General features: G+C 32.7%; 2 protein-coding genes across 4 annotated transcripts in view; both read left to right on the top strand.

The window, feature by feature from the left end:
• LOC134240866 (TPR repeat-containing protein DDB_G0287407-like) overlaps positions 1–9,999 on the top strand; it is a 39,888-nt gene extending 29,889 nt beyond the window's left edge. The window contains exons 20-28 of one of the 3 annotated variants that reach the window (XM_062722956.1): positions 1,904–2,053; positions 2,663–2,781; positions 2,990–3,134; positions 4,644–4,758; positions 5,012–5,288; positions 5,451–5,691; positions 6,430–6,546; positions 8,906–9,022; positions 9,272–9,999. In XM_062722956.1, the coding sequence (XP_062578940.1) occupies positions 1,904–2,053; positions 2,663–2,781; positions 2,990–3,134; positions 4,644–4,758; positions 5,012–5,288; positions 5,451–5,691; positions 6,430–6,546; positions 8,906–9,022; positions 9,272–9,331 (1,341 nt within the window). In that variant the 3' untranslated portion in view covers positions 9,332–9,999. Of the gene's footprint in view, positions 1–1,903; positions 2,054–2,662; positions 2,782–2,989; positions 3,135–4,643; positions 4,759–5,011; positions 5,289–5,450; positions 5,692–6,018; positions 6,056–6,429; positions 6,547–8,905; positions 9,023–9,271 lie in introns of those variants that run through there. The other 2 variants (XR_009986536.1, XM_062722957.1) reach the window with 2 other exon arrangements.
• Positions 10,000–13,577: 3,578 nt separating this feature from the next.
• On the top strand, positions 13,578–17,040 carry LOC134240867 (glioma pathogenesis-related protein 1-like). The gene is made up of 6 exons (XM_062722958.1): positions 13,578–13,658; positions 14,879–15,396; positions 15,498–15,675; positions 16,035–16,141; positions 16,249–16,358; positions 16,704–17,040. Exons 2-6 carry the CDS (start codon positions 14,905–14,907, stop codon positions 16,801–16,803), a joined length of 987 nt encoding a protein of 328 aa, XP_062578942.1. The 5' UTR covers positions 13,578–13,658; positions 14,879–14,904; the 3' UTR covers positions 16,804–17,040.
• Positions 17,041–18,002: the final 962 nt, after the last annotated feature.

The following is an 18,002-nucleotide window of genomic DNA, read 5'->3' as shown; positions in this document are numbered from 1 at the left end:
CTTTCAATTATCGCCCTTGAAAATATATTTAGTGAAAAAAAAATAATCATTTAATGTTTATAATCAATTCTGCATCTGAAATTTCTGTAACAATTAAATGACTTATACATTAAGATATAGAACTATCTTAAATTAATTACATCGTTTAAAGGAACTGAGTAAAAATGTTTTAAGTAAACTATTATAAATAATTAATAAAAAGATTGGCAATAGAAACTAGAAATCAACATCTGTACTATAGAATAGATTTGATTGAGTTGACTATAAAATGGTCCATATTAATGAAATCTGTAAAATCTAAATTGAGAATTCACTGAATTTCATGGAGAAATGTCTACAGAAAGTTGACAATCCACTGAAATTTATGGAAAAATGTCTCCAGAAAGTTATCTCTCTTATCAGAGGGATATTACACCTTAACCGGGTACTCAATAGGAAGATGAAGCGAGTAACTGGTTATTAAAATTCGTCTGATTTTACAACACTAAAAATTTTCAAACATTTCACTGCAATAGGCCTAACAGAAGAATTTTTTAACAAGAGGCCCATGGGCCACATCGCTCACCTGAGAAGCTTTGACCATTCTGTTCTTTACCAGATTTCCCCCTTGTTATACATAATGCATCCCAACCCTACCCCACTGATCATAATTTAGACATTTTGAAATCTACACTACCCCATGATCCTTCCATGGGCATATATGTTTCAGCTTTTTTGGCCCAGTGGTTCCTGAGAAGAAGATTTTCAAAGATTTTTCCTATATATTTCTATGTAAAACTTTGATTCCCTATAATGGCCCCACCCTTCCCCCGGGGGTCATGATTCCTACAATTTAGAATTTACACTACCCCAGAATGTTTCCACATAAGCTTAACTTTTTCTGGCCCAGTGGTTCTTGAGAAGAAGATTTTCAAAGATTTTTCCTATATATTTTTATATAAAACTTTGATTCCCCATTGTGGCCCCACCCTTCCCCCGGGGGTCATGATTTGAACAATTTAGAATCTACATTATACCAGGATGCTTCCACATAAGTTTCAGCTTTTCTGGCCAAGTGGTTCTTGAGAAGAAGATTTTCAAAGATTTTTCCTATATATTTCTATATAAAACTTTGATTCCCCATTGTGGCCCCACCCTTCCCCCGGGGGTCATGATTTGAACAATTTAGAATCTACACTATACCAGGATGCTTCCACATAAGTTTCAGCTTTTCTGGCACAGTGGTTCTTGAGAAGAAGATTTTCAAAGATTTTTCCTCTATATTTCTATATAAAACTTTGATTCCCCATTGTGGCCCCGCCCTTCCCCTGGGGGTCATTATTTGAACAATTTAGAATCTACATTATACCAGGATGCTTCCACATAAGTTTCAGCTTTTCTGGACCAGTGGTTCTTGAGAAGAAGATTTTCAAAGATTTTTCCTATATATTTCTATATAAAACTTTGATTCCCCATTGTGGCCCCACCCTTCCCCTGGGGGTCATGATTTGAACAATTTAGAATCTACACTACCCCAGGATGCTGACACATAAGTTTCGGCTTTCCTGGCCAAGTGGTTCTTGAGTAGAAGATTTTTTAATGACCCAACCCTATTTTTGTCTTTTCTTGATTATCTCCCCTTGCGAGGGGATATGTCCCTTCATTTTAACAATTTAAATTTCCCTTCACCCAAGGATGCTTTGTACCAAGTTTGGTCAAAATTGGCCCAGTGGTTCTTGAGAAGAAGTCGAAAATGTGAAAAGTTTACAGACGGACGGATGGACGGACGACGGACAAAATGTGATCAGAAAAGCTCACTTGAGCCTTCGGCTCAGGTGAGCTAAAAAGCTCTTAGTATTTAGTTTTTGTGCATATTTAAACTATAAACTTAAATTTCAAATGTATCTTCCCTTTTTTTTCACAGGCTGAGGAGTATTTGAAAAAGTCTTTGGAATGTGCAAAGATAGGGAATGCAAAAAATGATATGGCGAGTTGCTATCAGAATTTGGGCAATATTTGCCTGGCAACAGGGGATTATCACAAGGCTATGGAACATTTTGAAGAGGCAATTCAGGTGAGGCTGCATCTTCTATAAAAGACTCCAGCATTTTTCATGCTCTTCAAAATATTAAAAGGATAAACTCCCACAACTAAATTGTCAAAGGCCTTTTTCTGTATAATTAATAAAATGAAATAAATCTTCATCTTTATTTTTACAAGCTAGAATAAAGAAGATTGATCTGATTGAAAATGTCAGTAGATTATGTAGTATAATTTTGCTTCATTTTAAACATAATTTGTTAGATCTGCACATGTCAGGTTCACAAGTTATTCTAAGTTAAAATCACTAATCATTTTAAGAATCGATTATTAGGGTGTTTACTTGAAAAATGTTTATAATTTGGAGGAATACTGATTTTCAAGGACATGTATACCAATATACCATCATAATATTGTGTGTTGCTCATTATTATCAATGAAATGCAGTTCCCTGATTATCAAAATCAGAATGGGTAGTTTTTCACAAGTAGATTGAGGAACAAAAAAATGCACGCATATACATGTATAATGGATTTGTTGATAACTTCAGTCTTGTTATAATGGTCTATATATAATACAGTCAAATTTAGATGAAAATGGCACTGATAAATATATTTTTGTCATTTTATAAATCTTCATCTAGTTAACAAAAGAGGTGTTTTTTGGCCATCAGCCATTAAGCTTAGGACTGCTATATAACGACTTGGGAGTCTGCTGCAGGAGGCTGAATCAAGTCGATAACGCTGAGAAATATTACCAGATGTAAGTCAACATTTGTCTTTAGCATATAATAAGAGATTTATACACACTTTCACTGCAATCTGTAGCAAATTTTGTAGTATATTAACCTTAAATAAAAGCAGTACATTCAAGTTGCTGCATTAAAGTGGGTTAAATATTAAGAATGGCCAAGAAATGTATTTAGGCTGGTACAAAATGTCCCTAGGAGAATTTTTTAAATTTTGATCAGGTCTCTTGATGTGAAGAGAAACACAGTAGGTAATCGTCACCCTCTTCTTTGTCAAACTTACGTGTCCTTAAGCTTCATAGAGACATCAAAGAACAACTATCAAAAGGCTCTGGAATATAACCAGTTAGCAGCAGAGATCTACAGGGTGAGTAGAAATTTACAGGGTTTGTAAAATTTTACAGGGTATGTAGAAATTCACAAGGTTTGTCAAAATTTACAGGGTATATAGAAATTTACAAGGTTTGTCGAAATTTACAAGGTTTGTCAAAATTTACAAGGTATGTAGAAAGAAATTTACAAGATAAGCAGAAACTCATAGGGTACCAGTACCAGTAAACAAAATCTTTCAGGTAATAGTGGATAACAGATGAAAAAAATATTTTTTGACCATGAACTGTAAAATAAAGATAACTCTTATAATCTATGACAAAATAGTTTCAATTTCATCCAAAATCTCAAAATGAATTCCATTTAATTCTTTTATTGTTGTCCACTTTCCAGTACTTAATTTTCATGGTAAGGAATAAATTCATAATCAAGGGAAAATGCATTCTAGAGTGTGCTATGAATATTGGCAACATTTGAAAACTCCCAACAGTAAACACCATTACTATTTATGTTGCTATCTCAATTATTAAAACTATAGCCATTAATGTTGTCTGTTAAGAATTCCATTCTTTTTCTCATGTATGAGAAGCTTAGCCTCAGTGGTTTTGTGGTTCTGTTGCTAACATTGTTATTAATAGCAGCATCTTATCATTATTCCATCTCATAATTATTAAAACATTTCTCCATTTTTCCAATGCCAGTTTGTCATTTTTAGTTAAATTTTCTTAAAACTTTCAGAATTGAAATCAATTTAAAAAGGTACATGATGACAAAGTATTATTTTAAGGCCAAAAAAAAAAAAATCAATAGTTTATCAGGCACCGCCGCATCAGTTCAAAAACAGCCGCATTGATTAAATTTATTGACATATTGAAAAGGGAAATAACTCAATTTTCTATTTTTCCAATTTGAGAAAGAAAATCGAGTTATTCCCCTTTTCATAAATGCTAAGAAAGATGTTTTTATTAGAAAAACAGTATCTCTCTTTTAAATTACAATATTTTATGAGTTAACTTATAAATAAATGTTTGGAATAACATTATACAAAGTTGAATACATATTATAACTATTTTTTGTTCATGTAAATCTAATTCATTTTTAAGTATTGAGCAATTTTTTTTTTCACTTGGCCATGAACATATGCCTGTTAAAAATTCATTTGCGCTCTAAAATTCACTAGCCTTAGGTGTTGTGCATTGAGATTTGTCAGCCCTAGGTAAACAGAACTTAACAGGGCAAGGAGAATTTTAGAGAGTAATAAAACAGAAATTGACAGGGTCAGCAGAATTTTCCAAATTTATTTAGCAGAAATTTACAGGATATTCAAAATTTTGGACAGAGCCAACTAGTATGAACAACAATGAAATACATTTAGCATTTTCTCAGCCAAAATCTTTAAAAAAAATAAAACACTCTTTGAAACTTTTAATTAAATATACTTCATTTAAAATAAAGTTATAACTTCAATTAATCCATCATAGTATCATTTTTCTGAATTCTAAAGTCCTTAATGTCATTTGTTGTATTCTCTCTTCATACTTAACAGGAAAGTGGGACTCCAGAAAATGATGTTAATTATGCAAGATGCAGAGAAAACATCATTTTGAATTTGATTAATTCAAACAGGATGGCAGATGTTGTAGAATTATACATACCATTTTGTGAGTTAGGTTTTTGACCATTTTAAAAACATTATCTTGAAAAAAAAATAGCGTAAAAAAAGTAAAAAGTTTGCAATGTCCACCTGTGTTTTTAATTGATATTATCAAAATCTTTCTTTAATTTGCAATGAAATTTTGATACTTTTGCAGAGTATTAATTGTTTACAAACCATAGAAGAATGCCTCTATTAGTAAGTTAAAAATCTACCAACAAAACAGATAAGAAGCTACCTAATTTTCTGGCTCTTTTCAGTTGAGTTTTTGGAGAAAGAAATGAACAGTGGCAATGTACACCTTATAAATGGAACATTGCCATTGGTGCATGCTGACATTGTGAAATACCTAATACAGACCAAACAAGATGAAGTTTCTCAAAGAATTCTCAAAACATTAATCAAAACCAAAATTGTCATTCCAATATATTATGTCTATCTTGATGAAGTTAACAAGAGACTTAATAATCCTGGTGAAAGGGCACCAAAAGCAGATTGGAGTGAAGGGGCCATGTCTGTTGATGAGGCACTTCAGAAGTTTGTATTTTAGTTTTATAATAATGTCTTACACAACCTATTTGTTAAATTATTAATGTTTTAGGAAGTATGTAAAATGATTTTAAAAAATGATACTTAAAATACATGATACTCTTCAAATTTTTGAAGTGCCTAGTAACTAGTTGCTCTAATACATTTTAGATGGCCTGCAGACAGACGTCTACTGGAATATAAATTTAGAAATCTGATTGATGCAGGGAATTCAGGGACACTTATTGATTCATTCAATGATGTGTGTCCACGGATCTATAACTTTGGTAATCTGTTGAACTTTGTCTGGGAGATGTTTGCAACATCAAAAATATTCAACAATAAGATGTTTCTTGAATTCAACATCAATGCTCTGAATCATCTGCCAGAGAATGACGTGGAATGCTTTCTGGTTAGTTCCAAAAAATGGAATTAAATTATTATTTGTGGGATGGAGAAAAACAATTTCATTTTGGTTATGCTCCACCATGAATATGACTGGGGAATATAGAGTTTGTCATGTCTGTCTTCTGACCATCCATCTGTCCTTCAGTTGCATTTTCCATTTAACTTAGTTCAAAGTTCAATTTCAAAGAAAGTATTCATAATTTTTTTTTATCAAATGTTATATACTGATACATATTGATAAGAGCTCTTCAAAAGCATGAACATTTTTTTTACCCTGACCTTTCTTGTGGCCATGACCTCACTTTTCCCAAATTACTGTTTAGCTCAGTAGGGAAAGAACCATTCAAGATAGTGTAATCAAACACCACAAGCTGACACATACTGAAATAAGGTACTCAACTGCATCAGCCTTTTTTGATCTTGACCTTTCCTTTGACTTTACTTTTCTCAAATTACTCAGTTTTAAAGAAACAATTCAAGATAATGTTATCAAACTTAATATACTTTTAGTACTAGTGAAAGCTATTCAGCTGCATCAAAACATTTAACCTTGAACTTTCCTTTGACCTTGACCTCACATTTCTTTAATTTGCATACTGCTTATTTAGAGAGGTACATAATATGTGGGGTATTTTAATAGCTATTGTTTTGTATGTAAGTCTTTATTTTTTTTTAAAGTCTTAACATTTTCCCGATATTTTGCTTGTTTAAATTTTATTTAAATTTATCTCTTTTTCTGTAGAACTGTGTGAGAAACACTGCGGAAAGTTATGAAAGAGAGAAACAGCCAGAGAAAGCTTTAAGATACTACAAACAGTGGGCAGAACAAGACAAGGATAACCCACAACCATATTTAAAAGTGGGTATTATTAAGCCCTGCCATGAAAATGGCTGGGGTATATGCTATTGTGTTGTCATGTCTTCTGACTTAGAAATACGAATGATTGATACATTTATGTGTTTTATGTTTGAAAAATTTAAACCATGGAGACACCACTATACACCAGTAAACAGTTAAAAGGTTGACCTTTGCTTGGCAATCAGGGCCATTGAGCAGTTTTTTCTTATTTTTTATCAATTTTGGACTTTCACAGCCTTGCCTTGAACCCACTATCTTCTGATCTCTACCTTTTATATGACATTCACCCCCATAATTATTGATTTTTAACTCCATTTAACCAAAAGCTGAAATACATGCAACATATTCTGATAAAATTGTATGTTGCCTGTCATTATTTGAAAAATTTTCATTGTTCCATCGTCTATGGAACCACAAATCCTATTTTTAGCAAACTTTACACAGAATATCTGACAATATAAAGAGGGTGGGGGTTGAAGCATGATGGAGTTGGCCCTGGTTGGGTCACATCTTGGATCAGAGTTTAACATTTGAATACAGGATATGTATAAGGGAAAGGTTCCTTAAAAAGCTTCTTCTAAAAAAAATGCAAAAACAAACAAACAAAACAAAAAAATCAAGATGAGTCACATTTGAAATAAGGAAGCCTCATCAGATAGTGTAGTTTATTTATACTATAGTATTTATATTTCCTCCAACGTGCACCTGTGGGGACAAGGCAGGACCACAATAGAAAATAAAACATTTATGTATGAATTTAGAGGGAAAGACCTGAGAAAGTCTTCTCAAGATCAACAAAGCCATGATTAATAATATTAATATGAAAGCATCTTCAATTATGAAGATTAAAGAATGATCAAATGACTCCTGGGGTAGGATGAGTCCTCAATAGGAGATTAAGTGATACTCATAGTACTGATACACATTGGTAAGATCAATAAATGTGTGTCATAGTTTTTTGTACCTCTACCTTCCCCTTCCCTTACACCTTCAATTTCATTTCCCTCTTCATGTGTATCTTATTAAAAAAAATATCCGGAAATTCTCCATAAAACCCAATGACATTCACCTATAAATCTCTGCAAGAACATTTCAATTATAGATTTTAAAATACACATTTACATGTATAAGACATTTTTAAGAAGTTATATAGAAGTTTGTTGTAACTTCATCAACAGGTTCTTGAGATACTTGTTTGCCATTATCCAATTTATATTCCAAATAATTTTTGTATTTTTTAAAAATTAATAGAAATTCTCTTGAGAAAGTCATTGATTCAACATCTTCAATAACATCTAAGTTTTTGGAGGACTATATAATTTTTAGCTCACCTGAGCCGAAGGCTCAAGTGAGCTTTTCTGATCAAAATTTGTCCGTCGTTGTCGTTGTCATAAACTTTTCACATTTTCATCTTTTTCTCAAGAACCACTGCGCCAATTTCAACCAAACTTGGCACAAAGTATCCCTGGGTGAAGGGGATTCAAGATTGTTAAAATGAAGGGCCACGACCTCTTCCAATGAATTAGTGAAAAATTAATAGCATTTTTAAAAAATCTTCTTCTCAAGAACCACTGGGCCAGGAAAGATGAAACTCATGTGGAATCATCCTCAGGTAGTGTAGATTCAAATTTGTTCAAATCATGATCCCCGGGGCTAGGGTGGGGCCAAAATGGCCGACCAAAGTTTTACATAGGAATATATAGGAAAAATCTTTAAAAATCCTCTTCTTAAGAACCACTGGGCCAGGAAAGATGAAACTCATGTGGAATCATTCTCAGGTAGTGTAGATTCAAACTGGCCAAAATGGCCGACCAAAGTTTTACATGGGAATATATAGGAAAAATCTTTAAAAATCTTTTTCTCAAGAACCACTGTGCCAGGAAAGATGAAACTCATGTGGAATCATCCTCAGGTAGTGTAGATTCAATTTTGTTCAAATCATGACCCCTTTGGGGCCAAAATGGCTGACAAAGTTTTACATAGGAATATATAGGAAAAACTTTAAAAATCTTCTTCTCCAGAACCACTGGGCCAGGAAAGACGAAACTTATGTGGAATCATCCTCAGTTAGTGAAGATTCAAGCTTGTTCAAATCATGACCTCTGGGGCTAGTTTTGGGCCCAAAATGGCTGACCAAAGTTGTACATAAGGATATATAGGGAAACCTTTTAAAATCTTCTTTTCAAGTACTTCAAAACCATGATTAGTGATATTTTTCTATTTATATGGAATCATCCTCAGGTAGTGTAGATTGTACATTGTTCAAATCATGACACCCAGGAGGGTTAAAATTCAAGCCAAAAAAAGTAACAAAAAATACCAGTTTTACAAATTCCATTTATTTTCTTTGTGCATGAAGGTTTGTTACTGTCTTGCAATGGTTGGTGACATTGAAGAGGCCAAGAAATATTGCACACAAGCAAAAGAAAAAGCTAATATGGATGGTAATAATGATCAAACAGATATACAACAAAAGGTAAATATGAAAAATTCATTATCATGAATTAATTTAAAAGAATATCATTAACATAATTATATTACATTGTAAGTAAAGGTGTTGTTAATGTTAAAACACATTTGGGTAGTTAAAATAAACTGATGAATATCTTTTCTTGACTAGATAGGGGGTGGGCTTGGGGCATATAAATAGCAGGGAGTATGCTTTATTCATGTTTTACTTCCTGGTTCTAAATTTTACATTATTTTTTTTCTTTTTTTTTTTTAGATTTTAACTATGTGGAATCTTCTAGAGGAAGCAGAAAAAGAAATGAATAAGGAGTCGTAAAGACAGTTGGATATTGTCAGATTAAATGTGGCATTCGATAGATTTTTACCTAATTAAAGCAGTGCTAGCATGTTACATCTACACAAGATGCTTTAAGATGAAAATTTAGAAAATATATACTGTATACAACCATTCTACTAGAATGTGCAATAGATTAAAAGAATAGTACCTCTGACATAGAAAGTGTCAAATTATGCAATATTGCAAGTTTTATCTTACAATCTTGTATTAGGGTAGTATATACCAAAATCCTATGAGAATTGTCAAAATATTTTTCTCAATGAGTAAATTTTCTCTCTTCAGTGAAATATGTAATGAGAAAGGTAATTGTTACCTATCATAAAAATACAGATAATTTTTCTGTGCACAGTCTCTTTGACTTAGTAATGTTTAAGCAATTACATGTTTTTGCAGTCCAGTAGCATAACTGAGTCTATATTGCTAGTAACAAAAGTCATAATTTATTAGAAAGTTAAACATTTTTTTGGTTTATGTTAAAAATATTTGACATTGATGTTTACTCTGTATTTTTATTCAGGTTTCATTTTTGATATTTCTTATTTATTTTTCAACACTCATATACCCTATACATTTTTATATTTACATGCCCGTTATTGGACATGTATTTACAACAAAATCTTATGCTGTGGTCTTTTGCATTTTATAAATTGAGATATCATATATTTGACAAAGCTTACCTGTGATAATAATTAACAGCTTTTTATTCCTTTACAGAATACTTTTCTTTTTTATTCAAACCTGAACAAGGCAGAATTATTTTCAAAATCTTCTGAGAAGAAAAAAAGAACACTTGCTGTGGCTCAACTTGACATTTTGATATATTAAAGACGTATTATCTATTAACAATAGTTACTTTCATTCATATGTTGACTCGATATACGAGGGCTGTTCAATAAATAATGTCCTCGGTGCTTGGAAAGAAACGAAAAACGCTTTTCAATCATTTAGTTTTACTGATTTAACTTAAATGTTCTCTTTTAATTAAAACACGTGTCCGTAATATTTTTATCCAATTTCTAATTGTTTTTATAACACATTTTTGACTATGACTCTTCGTATACTGAAATATTGCAGATCCTATGATTTCCTGGACTTGGTTTACCTTTCTCAAAGGTGTTTTTGTCAAGATTGGAAAATGAAACAAATAAAAGGGTGAAAGATCTGGCGAATATAATTGGTGTGACAAAACATTAAGTTTCTATTCATCCCCCAAACTCCTGTACTCTTAGGACGCCTGGGTTTGGACGCTGTCATGAAGAAATTTTATGTAGTGGATTCCTGAATCTGGTTCCTTCCTCTCAAAAAGCTTTCGATTTTTTGCAAAAATTTTGCATTCTAGACTCCTCCAGAAATTGAACTGCTTCCCTGAATAAGAATTTGAACAACAAAACCACTTGTATTAAAGAAAATGGCATATAAAACTGGCTTTGTGATCTTGCAGTTCTTTGCTCTTCTCAGACCTTTGCTTTTTTACCAAATGCATCTTATTTAAAATTTGTTTTGGGAGTTTAAAGCAATGGATTCAAGTTTTATTATCTGTATGAATTTCAGACAAATATGGAAAACCACAATTTCTGACTTTTAAAAATAATTGTTTAGCTATTGTGTCACGCTGTCATGCCATTTGAATACTGTGCTAGTTCTGTCAAATGTTCCTTTAAAACGGTGTGAACTACCCCCAAAATGATGCCTATTAAAGTTGCTATGTATCTGAAAATCAATCAAACATCATCGGTGATAATTTTTCGAATTTTGGCAAACAGTACATTGGTTGTTGTAATTCCTAGTCGCAAAGGACGAAACCCATTTTTGATGCCCATTTTATCATTTCTGCTCATTGAAATCCACGTGCTAATGTGTCTACTAAACAGATATTGGTTTCTGTAAATTCCCATATTTCAGTGAATATTTGCTCACTCATCCATGGCACCTGATTCCACCTCGGTTGTGTTTGGAGGTTTTTGCTTGCTGTGATCCTGATCCCTGTGTTTGTCTAAATAATTGAACCTTTAGCTTGAATGCTCTTCGTTATCACCATAATTATTTATAAAAAAAAATTCCGAGTTTATTTGTGTATTTCTTCTAGCATTCTTTAATTTATAATAAAACGTGTGGTCGTCTTGTTGCTTTATTATGACAAAATAACGAAGTTGGCTTTTCCATGATCTTCTTCAGAGGTATGTTCCATAAAAACCATATCAGTGGCAAATGCACTTAGTAAGACAACATCAGGTTTGGTTTAAGATTTTTCAATTTGGTCGTTGCCTCGTCAATTGTGTATGCCTAAGTCATGTTACTTACATCTACATATTGTGAATGTATTTCTGATTTTATTACTTTGTTGTTTTTCAGTAATAATGCTACAGTTTCTGGTGTGTATTTCTTCACTTTTAGGCTATATGGGTTTTCTTGAGGGAAGCATTAATGTCATACGAGACTTTCTGGCTGAAGCAACCCAAATTAATCGATAGTTGGAGTTTTAGCTCAAACTAATCGTTTATTGAAATTTAAGCCCAAAGTACTTGATAAGTGGGATTTTAGCCCAAACTAATTAGTCAGCTGGAATTGAAGCCCAAAAACCACTCTATAGCTGGAATTAACGCCAAAACTACTCGATAACAAGAATTCAAGACCAAACTACTTGATAGCAAGATTTCAAGACCAAACTACTCCATAGCAGGGATTTCAGAGAGAAACTTTCTTGGAATTGACAGCGATAGTTATCTGCTGACAGATTTTAATATCGGCTTCTCTGTTGACCCCAGTATTTTTTTTTCACAATCCCAGTGATTGATTCGACAGTTGTCTTCAATTTCTGTTCAGAATGATTGATTTATTATATATTGTTTTACGTCCCTCTCGAGAACTTTTCACTCATACGGAGACGCCACCACTTGCCTGTGGCGAACTGCAATTTTTTTCCTATACTCTTCACTCAGGGCCATTGAGCATGGAGGGATCTTTTTCGTACCAGCACCTACTGTGACACGGGACCTCTGTTTATCTGAAGGACTCCACAAAGGTCCCACAGTGGAATTCGAACCTGAGATGTCTGTTCAGAATGAAAATATTTCACCAATCTATTTTTATCGAGATTTAAAGAAATATTTGATTTCTGTTGGTTTTAAGCAGATTACTTTGCATTTGTATGAATTACACAGGCATTTTTATCGACTGTATGTAATGTTCATATATTTTAAAATTATCATTATCAATACTCGTTCTACGGGGTTTTTTTTTGGTCTCATTGAAACATTTTAAGTTTACCTCCAGAATTGTGAGCGCTTGTTTTAGTTAAGGCTAGTCCTAAAAAATAAGAGTTATACTGACATTTTTACGATACATTTCTTTAAATGGTAATGTAATTAAGAAATTTTAAGTGTTAAATTTGAAAATAGACTTTTGAATATTTCTACAGAATTTTTTGCAGTAAGAAAATTTCATACTTTTCTTAAACTTTTCATATGCATAATGTAACGCATTGAGATGTAAAGATGCGATTTCACACTTTTCACCAATTGAATCTTTTTTTACTTTGGCCTGCGTAAATAAACAAATTTATACTTCTTCTAAATATATTTGAATTTTGGAAGTTTTTTTTTGTTATTTATCCTTAAATAAGAAGACATTGCATTAAAATGTTTTTCATATCCTGTTTCTTTCCATGTTTAAAACTTATTAACCTTTGAACTGTCTGCAAACTGACATGGAAAATTATGTCTTGTTTACACTAAATACATCAGTCCCTGACTTTTGACTGACTGTCTCAGTTCTCTATGTATGTCTGAAGGTAACATATTACATATTGAAATGAACATCCCTATGGTCGACAAAATGGTAAAAATATTAAATCTAACAAGGAAAACATCTAAATCATTCCATCAACATGTACTCAATAATTGTTGAAAAAAGTTAACAAATGCATGTGATATTTCATTAACATAATTTTTTTTTCAAGCATGCAAATTTTAAACATCATGGATTTTGTTTAAACAGCAAGTTGCGCTTTCTGCAGCTGTTTTATTAATTTCCAGTACATTTGTAATTATACACATCGACCTATTTTGCACTGAGTGTTTCACATGGTGATTCATGAAGAAAAAGGCCCATGGCTGGACAACTTTTCATGTATTTGTCACCGGGGAAGTGATTAACAATTTACTTTTGAGTCGGTCTTATTTATATATATATGTAGAAGTAATAATGCTGTTGTGCAATGTTCGACTATGGAGATAATGAGCAATATATTGAGTTGTTAAAGGATGATCATCAGAGAAAGCTGTATCATACTTTGGCATCAGTTACGGTAATTTTTGAAACTTTATTTTTACTTAATTTACTTAATTATTTATAGGTTATCTGAGTTTACTGAATTTACCCAAGTGACCTATTGCTATCCGTTTTCGTTCGTAGTCCGTTGTGCGATAACATTTAAATATTTTCAGTTTCTTTTCACAATCCACTGAACCAGTTTCTACCAATTTTGGTATAAAGCATCTATGAAAGGAAGGGAGTAAAATTTTTAAATCCATCGCCCCTCACCCCCTGGTGCCTGAGGCTGGGACTAAACCATCAAAATATATGCAATCTTTAAAATTATTCTACGTTACTCCTGTATGGACAACAAGCAGACAAGCTGTGGGCATAATTTTTGCTATAAGTATTAAATCCTCTACCAAAATTATGAAATTCATTGCCCCAGGGCCAGGAGTTTTAGTGCTAGGGTGGGTCTCTGTAGAATATACTTGTCAGTGAAAATACATTATTTCTTTTAAAATATTCTTCCCTGCTCTGGGTAATAAGCAAACAAACTAAATATGTAGATATGATGAACATGAATGCCTCTTCTAAAATGTAAGTTGAAGGTAGGGCGGGACTATATATGTCCAAAGTTATGGCGAAAAAGGATACTTTTTCCAAGATTGTGAATTTTATGGCGCCTGGGTGTATACTGAAAATGAATAAATGCTTTGAAATCTGCCCCTTTTTAAGTGTATTCATCAAACATTCATGATGAGCAAGGGTGTCTTTTCCAAAATTGTGAAATGTATGGCCACAGGGTCAGGGGGTTCCTGTAGAAGGGGATGGGGACTACTGATTATATAGTTGAAATGCATTCTTTGTTCCTCTTCTCTGCCTTTGGGTTATGAGTAATCATTTGAGTACTAGTATGCTCAATGTAAAGTTATGATGAGCAGTGACCTCTTTCAAAATTGTGACATGAACCGAAGTCAGTTGTTAGAAAGTTGTAACATGATACTTAGGTAGCCTTTAAGGCCCGTGAGCCTCTTATTTAACTTTTTAAGGTTAATGGAATCTTTTCTGGTTTTTAACAAAAAGGAAAAAAACTCTACAATACGGAACTTCTAAAATAAAAATTTATAAAGGATACTCTTGTTAATAAAAAAAAACACAGGATTGTTATGTCGTGGAAATATATAATATATTTGATATCAAGAGAAAGATAAAAAAAATATTCATTTTTTAACAGGATTTTTATTATTTGAACATTACATTTTATTCAAGGGCAGCTGATTGAAAATTGACTGATAATGCGGTGCTTTCTGTGGATATTTTTGGCACTGACAGTGGAAATTTGCCAGTGTAAATTGCCACTGGTAGTTACTTGGGTGAATGACACAGGATCGAGTCATTCCCCTCGAAACATGCATCACAGAAGTAGCTTGGCAGGTAACGCTCATCAAATTAATCGACATCAAACAGTCCCCATCAACTGGAGCTCTCGAAGAAGTCTCTCTCGAGCATCCGAAAATGTCCCCGTCCTTTTTAATAGGCAAAACATTTATCCGTCAAATCGGAACAGAGTGAAAAGTTCGACAGGTCTGAACGTTAACAGTGACAGATCGTTTTCTGGACAATGGGGATCTCAGAAAAAAATTGTACACAGAGAAGACACGAGAGAGAAACCATATTCTAGCAGCACCGCATCGAGACTTTCTGAAGCACAAAAAAGACAAATTGTGGATTTGCATAACAAGATACGAAGAAGTGTTACACCTAGCGCAGCAAACATGAAGAAAATGGTAATTAAGAACTTTTTATTAGTATATAACCATCTCTAGATATATTAAAACAGTTCATTAGTACAACATATATACATGTATAGTAAAAATTAAACATTTAGAGCTGGGACACAACTTTGGAACAAATGGCCCAAAAGTATGCAGAAACGTGTTCTGGTACACACAATGCAGACCGACATAAACGGAAATGGGCAAACTTCCGGAATATCGGCGAGAATATACATCACACTTGGGATTGGGTAGCAGAATATGAAGATGGTGTCCTTGTCCAAAAGACACGTAATACTTTAAGATCTATTTTCTTAGAACATGCAATTTACTTCCTAATCAGTTACAACATCGGTCTACCTAACAGTAGATTCAAAATGTGTTAATTGCTATATACAATAACAATAATAACGGACCATTTACAGTTACTATTATAATAACCGACTATTTACAGTTATTATAATTACCGACCAGTTACAGTAACTATAATAATCGACTGTTTACAGTAACTATAATAATCGACCATTTACAGTTACTATAATAACCGACTATTTACAATCACTATAATAACCGACCATTTACAGTAACTATAATAACCGACTATATATTTACGATAACTATATCATTTATAATAACTGACTAATTTACAGTACCTTTGAACATTTCCAAAGTCCTGCACAGATGGTGGGGAGAGAAAAATAAATATGATTATCGGAATCCTTACGGTTGTCCAAAGGGCTGTGGTCACTACATTCAGGTAAATAACAAACCGAAATGTACATTTGTTTGATTGGTCGACCATGGGTTTACAGAATAGAATTTTCATACGTGTTACTTTTTTTTTTTACTTTTAACTTGTTGTAGATGGTAAAGGATGTTTCATTTGCAATCGGTTGTGGGACATCCCTTTGTGAAACGGTAAAAGGACGTAATTATAAAAATGCACACATTTTCGTTTGCAACTATGGAGACGGGTAAGTCTACATTTTTGTATTTAGACAGGTTTTATTGGTATGCAATACACAGTATTTGACAGTCATATTACTCCAATCACATTGATATCTGTTACATCCCTGAATAGCTGCAGATCTGTAGCGGCATGGTCTTATTTATTTGTCTTTGACCATAACGTCAAAGACAAATATATAAAACCATAACGCTACAGATCTGCAGCTAATCCCTGAATTGTTCTTAATATATTGAAAAAATATTTTTTAAAATTAATAATTTATCCTAAGTAAATTTTAATGCAGAAAAAAAATAGAAAATAATTGCTGACAATATAGTTGCTTTGCATGTATTTTCAATGTCTATTTCAGCTATAACGAATCTATGGAGCCATACTACGAAGGAACACCCTGTTCAGACTGTCCCACGGGGCACCCAGTGTGTAACCAGGGCCTCTGTGATGTCCCCTGAACACTCATAAGGCACTGTGATATAAACGATTCTGTTATTTTCATTTACTGTTAACAAAAGAGGGCAGAAATAAAACGGGTAAGAGATAACCCAGTATACAGAACTTATGCTGAAACAAAACTACGGTCCATGCCTAAAAGGTTAAAATTTAAAAAGTAGAAAAAAAAATATAATGGCAAAGTCCATGTTTTGCTTTGGGAGACCTGAAATAAGTGTCAAATAAAAAGATAAAGTAAGAGGTGCACAATGTCACAATGTAATAAAGAATATGTGAAGGTATCATAAAGTTTTATTCAGTGATAAAGGAGGAGTTGCGGATAAGAGATGGGTACCCTTCAATATCATAGAAAAAATGGCCGTATCCATGTTTTGCTATGGGAAACCCGTAAACTTTTTCCGATGAAAAAGTATAGAAAAGGAGGTGCACAATGACTTTATGTAACAAAGAATCTGTGAAAGTCTTATTAAATTTCATCATGGGGTATAAAAGAATTTGCGAATAAGAGATTGGTTAACCAGTGCGTAACGGACAGACATCCCGATCACTATATACTCTCCCGCTTATATCTTGCAAAACTCATAATACTCCTGAAGGTGACCATCACTGTGAATTCTCCTTTTACTTACCTCATGAAAAAACTTAAAAAGTCGAAAGAAAATCTTTTCACTTATTTTAAGAAAGACTGAAACTGAACAGCTATTCATCGATTATAAGAATGACAAACAGTGACATATACTTTCTTATTTTAACACCTTTTCTCTACTATCCATTTTTCAACCAGATGAATTGAAAGAAATATAGAAATCTTTAAAAAGGTTGAGTACACTAACAGTTCCTTTTTCGGGGAAGTATTACTATAAAACGGGATTACATGTATTCCTTTTTTCATTAATAAAAAAACATTACTGTATACGGAAATTTACGTCATATTTTTAAAATAATGCCCCAAATCAGTTTATTAAATAAAAAGTGCATGAAATAGGATGTGATGTGTTTAAACATTATAACACTGGAACAGAGCTTTTATGTTCAATTTGACATATTTCAGTCATTAGAATATTAATATCCAACATAACAGAGGTACATAAAGTAAATGAAAACCCCAAAACGGAACTGTCTTTCAATTTCACAATTAATATCACCTAGAAGAACAAAAACCAACAAGAGACATTTTCTCATAATTTATGTAATTTTTTTT

The sequence above is a fragment of the Saccostrea cucullata genome, unplaced genomic scaffold (assembly GCF_032062105.1).
Source record: "Saccostrea cucullata isolate Sc308-1 unplaced genomic scaffold, CSIRO_AGI_Scuc_v1 ctg247, whole genome shotgun sequence".
NCBI classification, from domain to species: Eukaryota; Metazoa; Mollusca; class Bivalvia; order Ostreida; family Ostreidae; genus Saccostrea; species Saccostrea cuccullata.
This window is presented reverse-complemented; position numbering and strand designations above follow the sequence as displayed.

Excerpts from the sequence above, each read along its gene's own strand:
- LOC134240867 (XM_062722958.1), top strand. The coding sequence starts at position 14,905 with ATGCGGTGCTTTCTGTGGATATTTTTGGCACTGACAGTGGAAATTTGC. Across the intron at positions 15,397-15,497 it reads CAGCAAACATGAAGAAAATG|AGCTGGGACACAACTTTGGA; the intron begins GTAATTAAGAAC and ends TTAAACATTTAG. Across the intron at positions 16,142-16,248 it reads GCTGTGGTCACTACATTCAG|ATGGTAAAGGATGTTTCATT; the intron begins GTAAATAACAAA and ends AACTTGTTGTAG.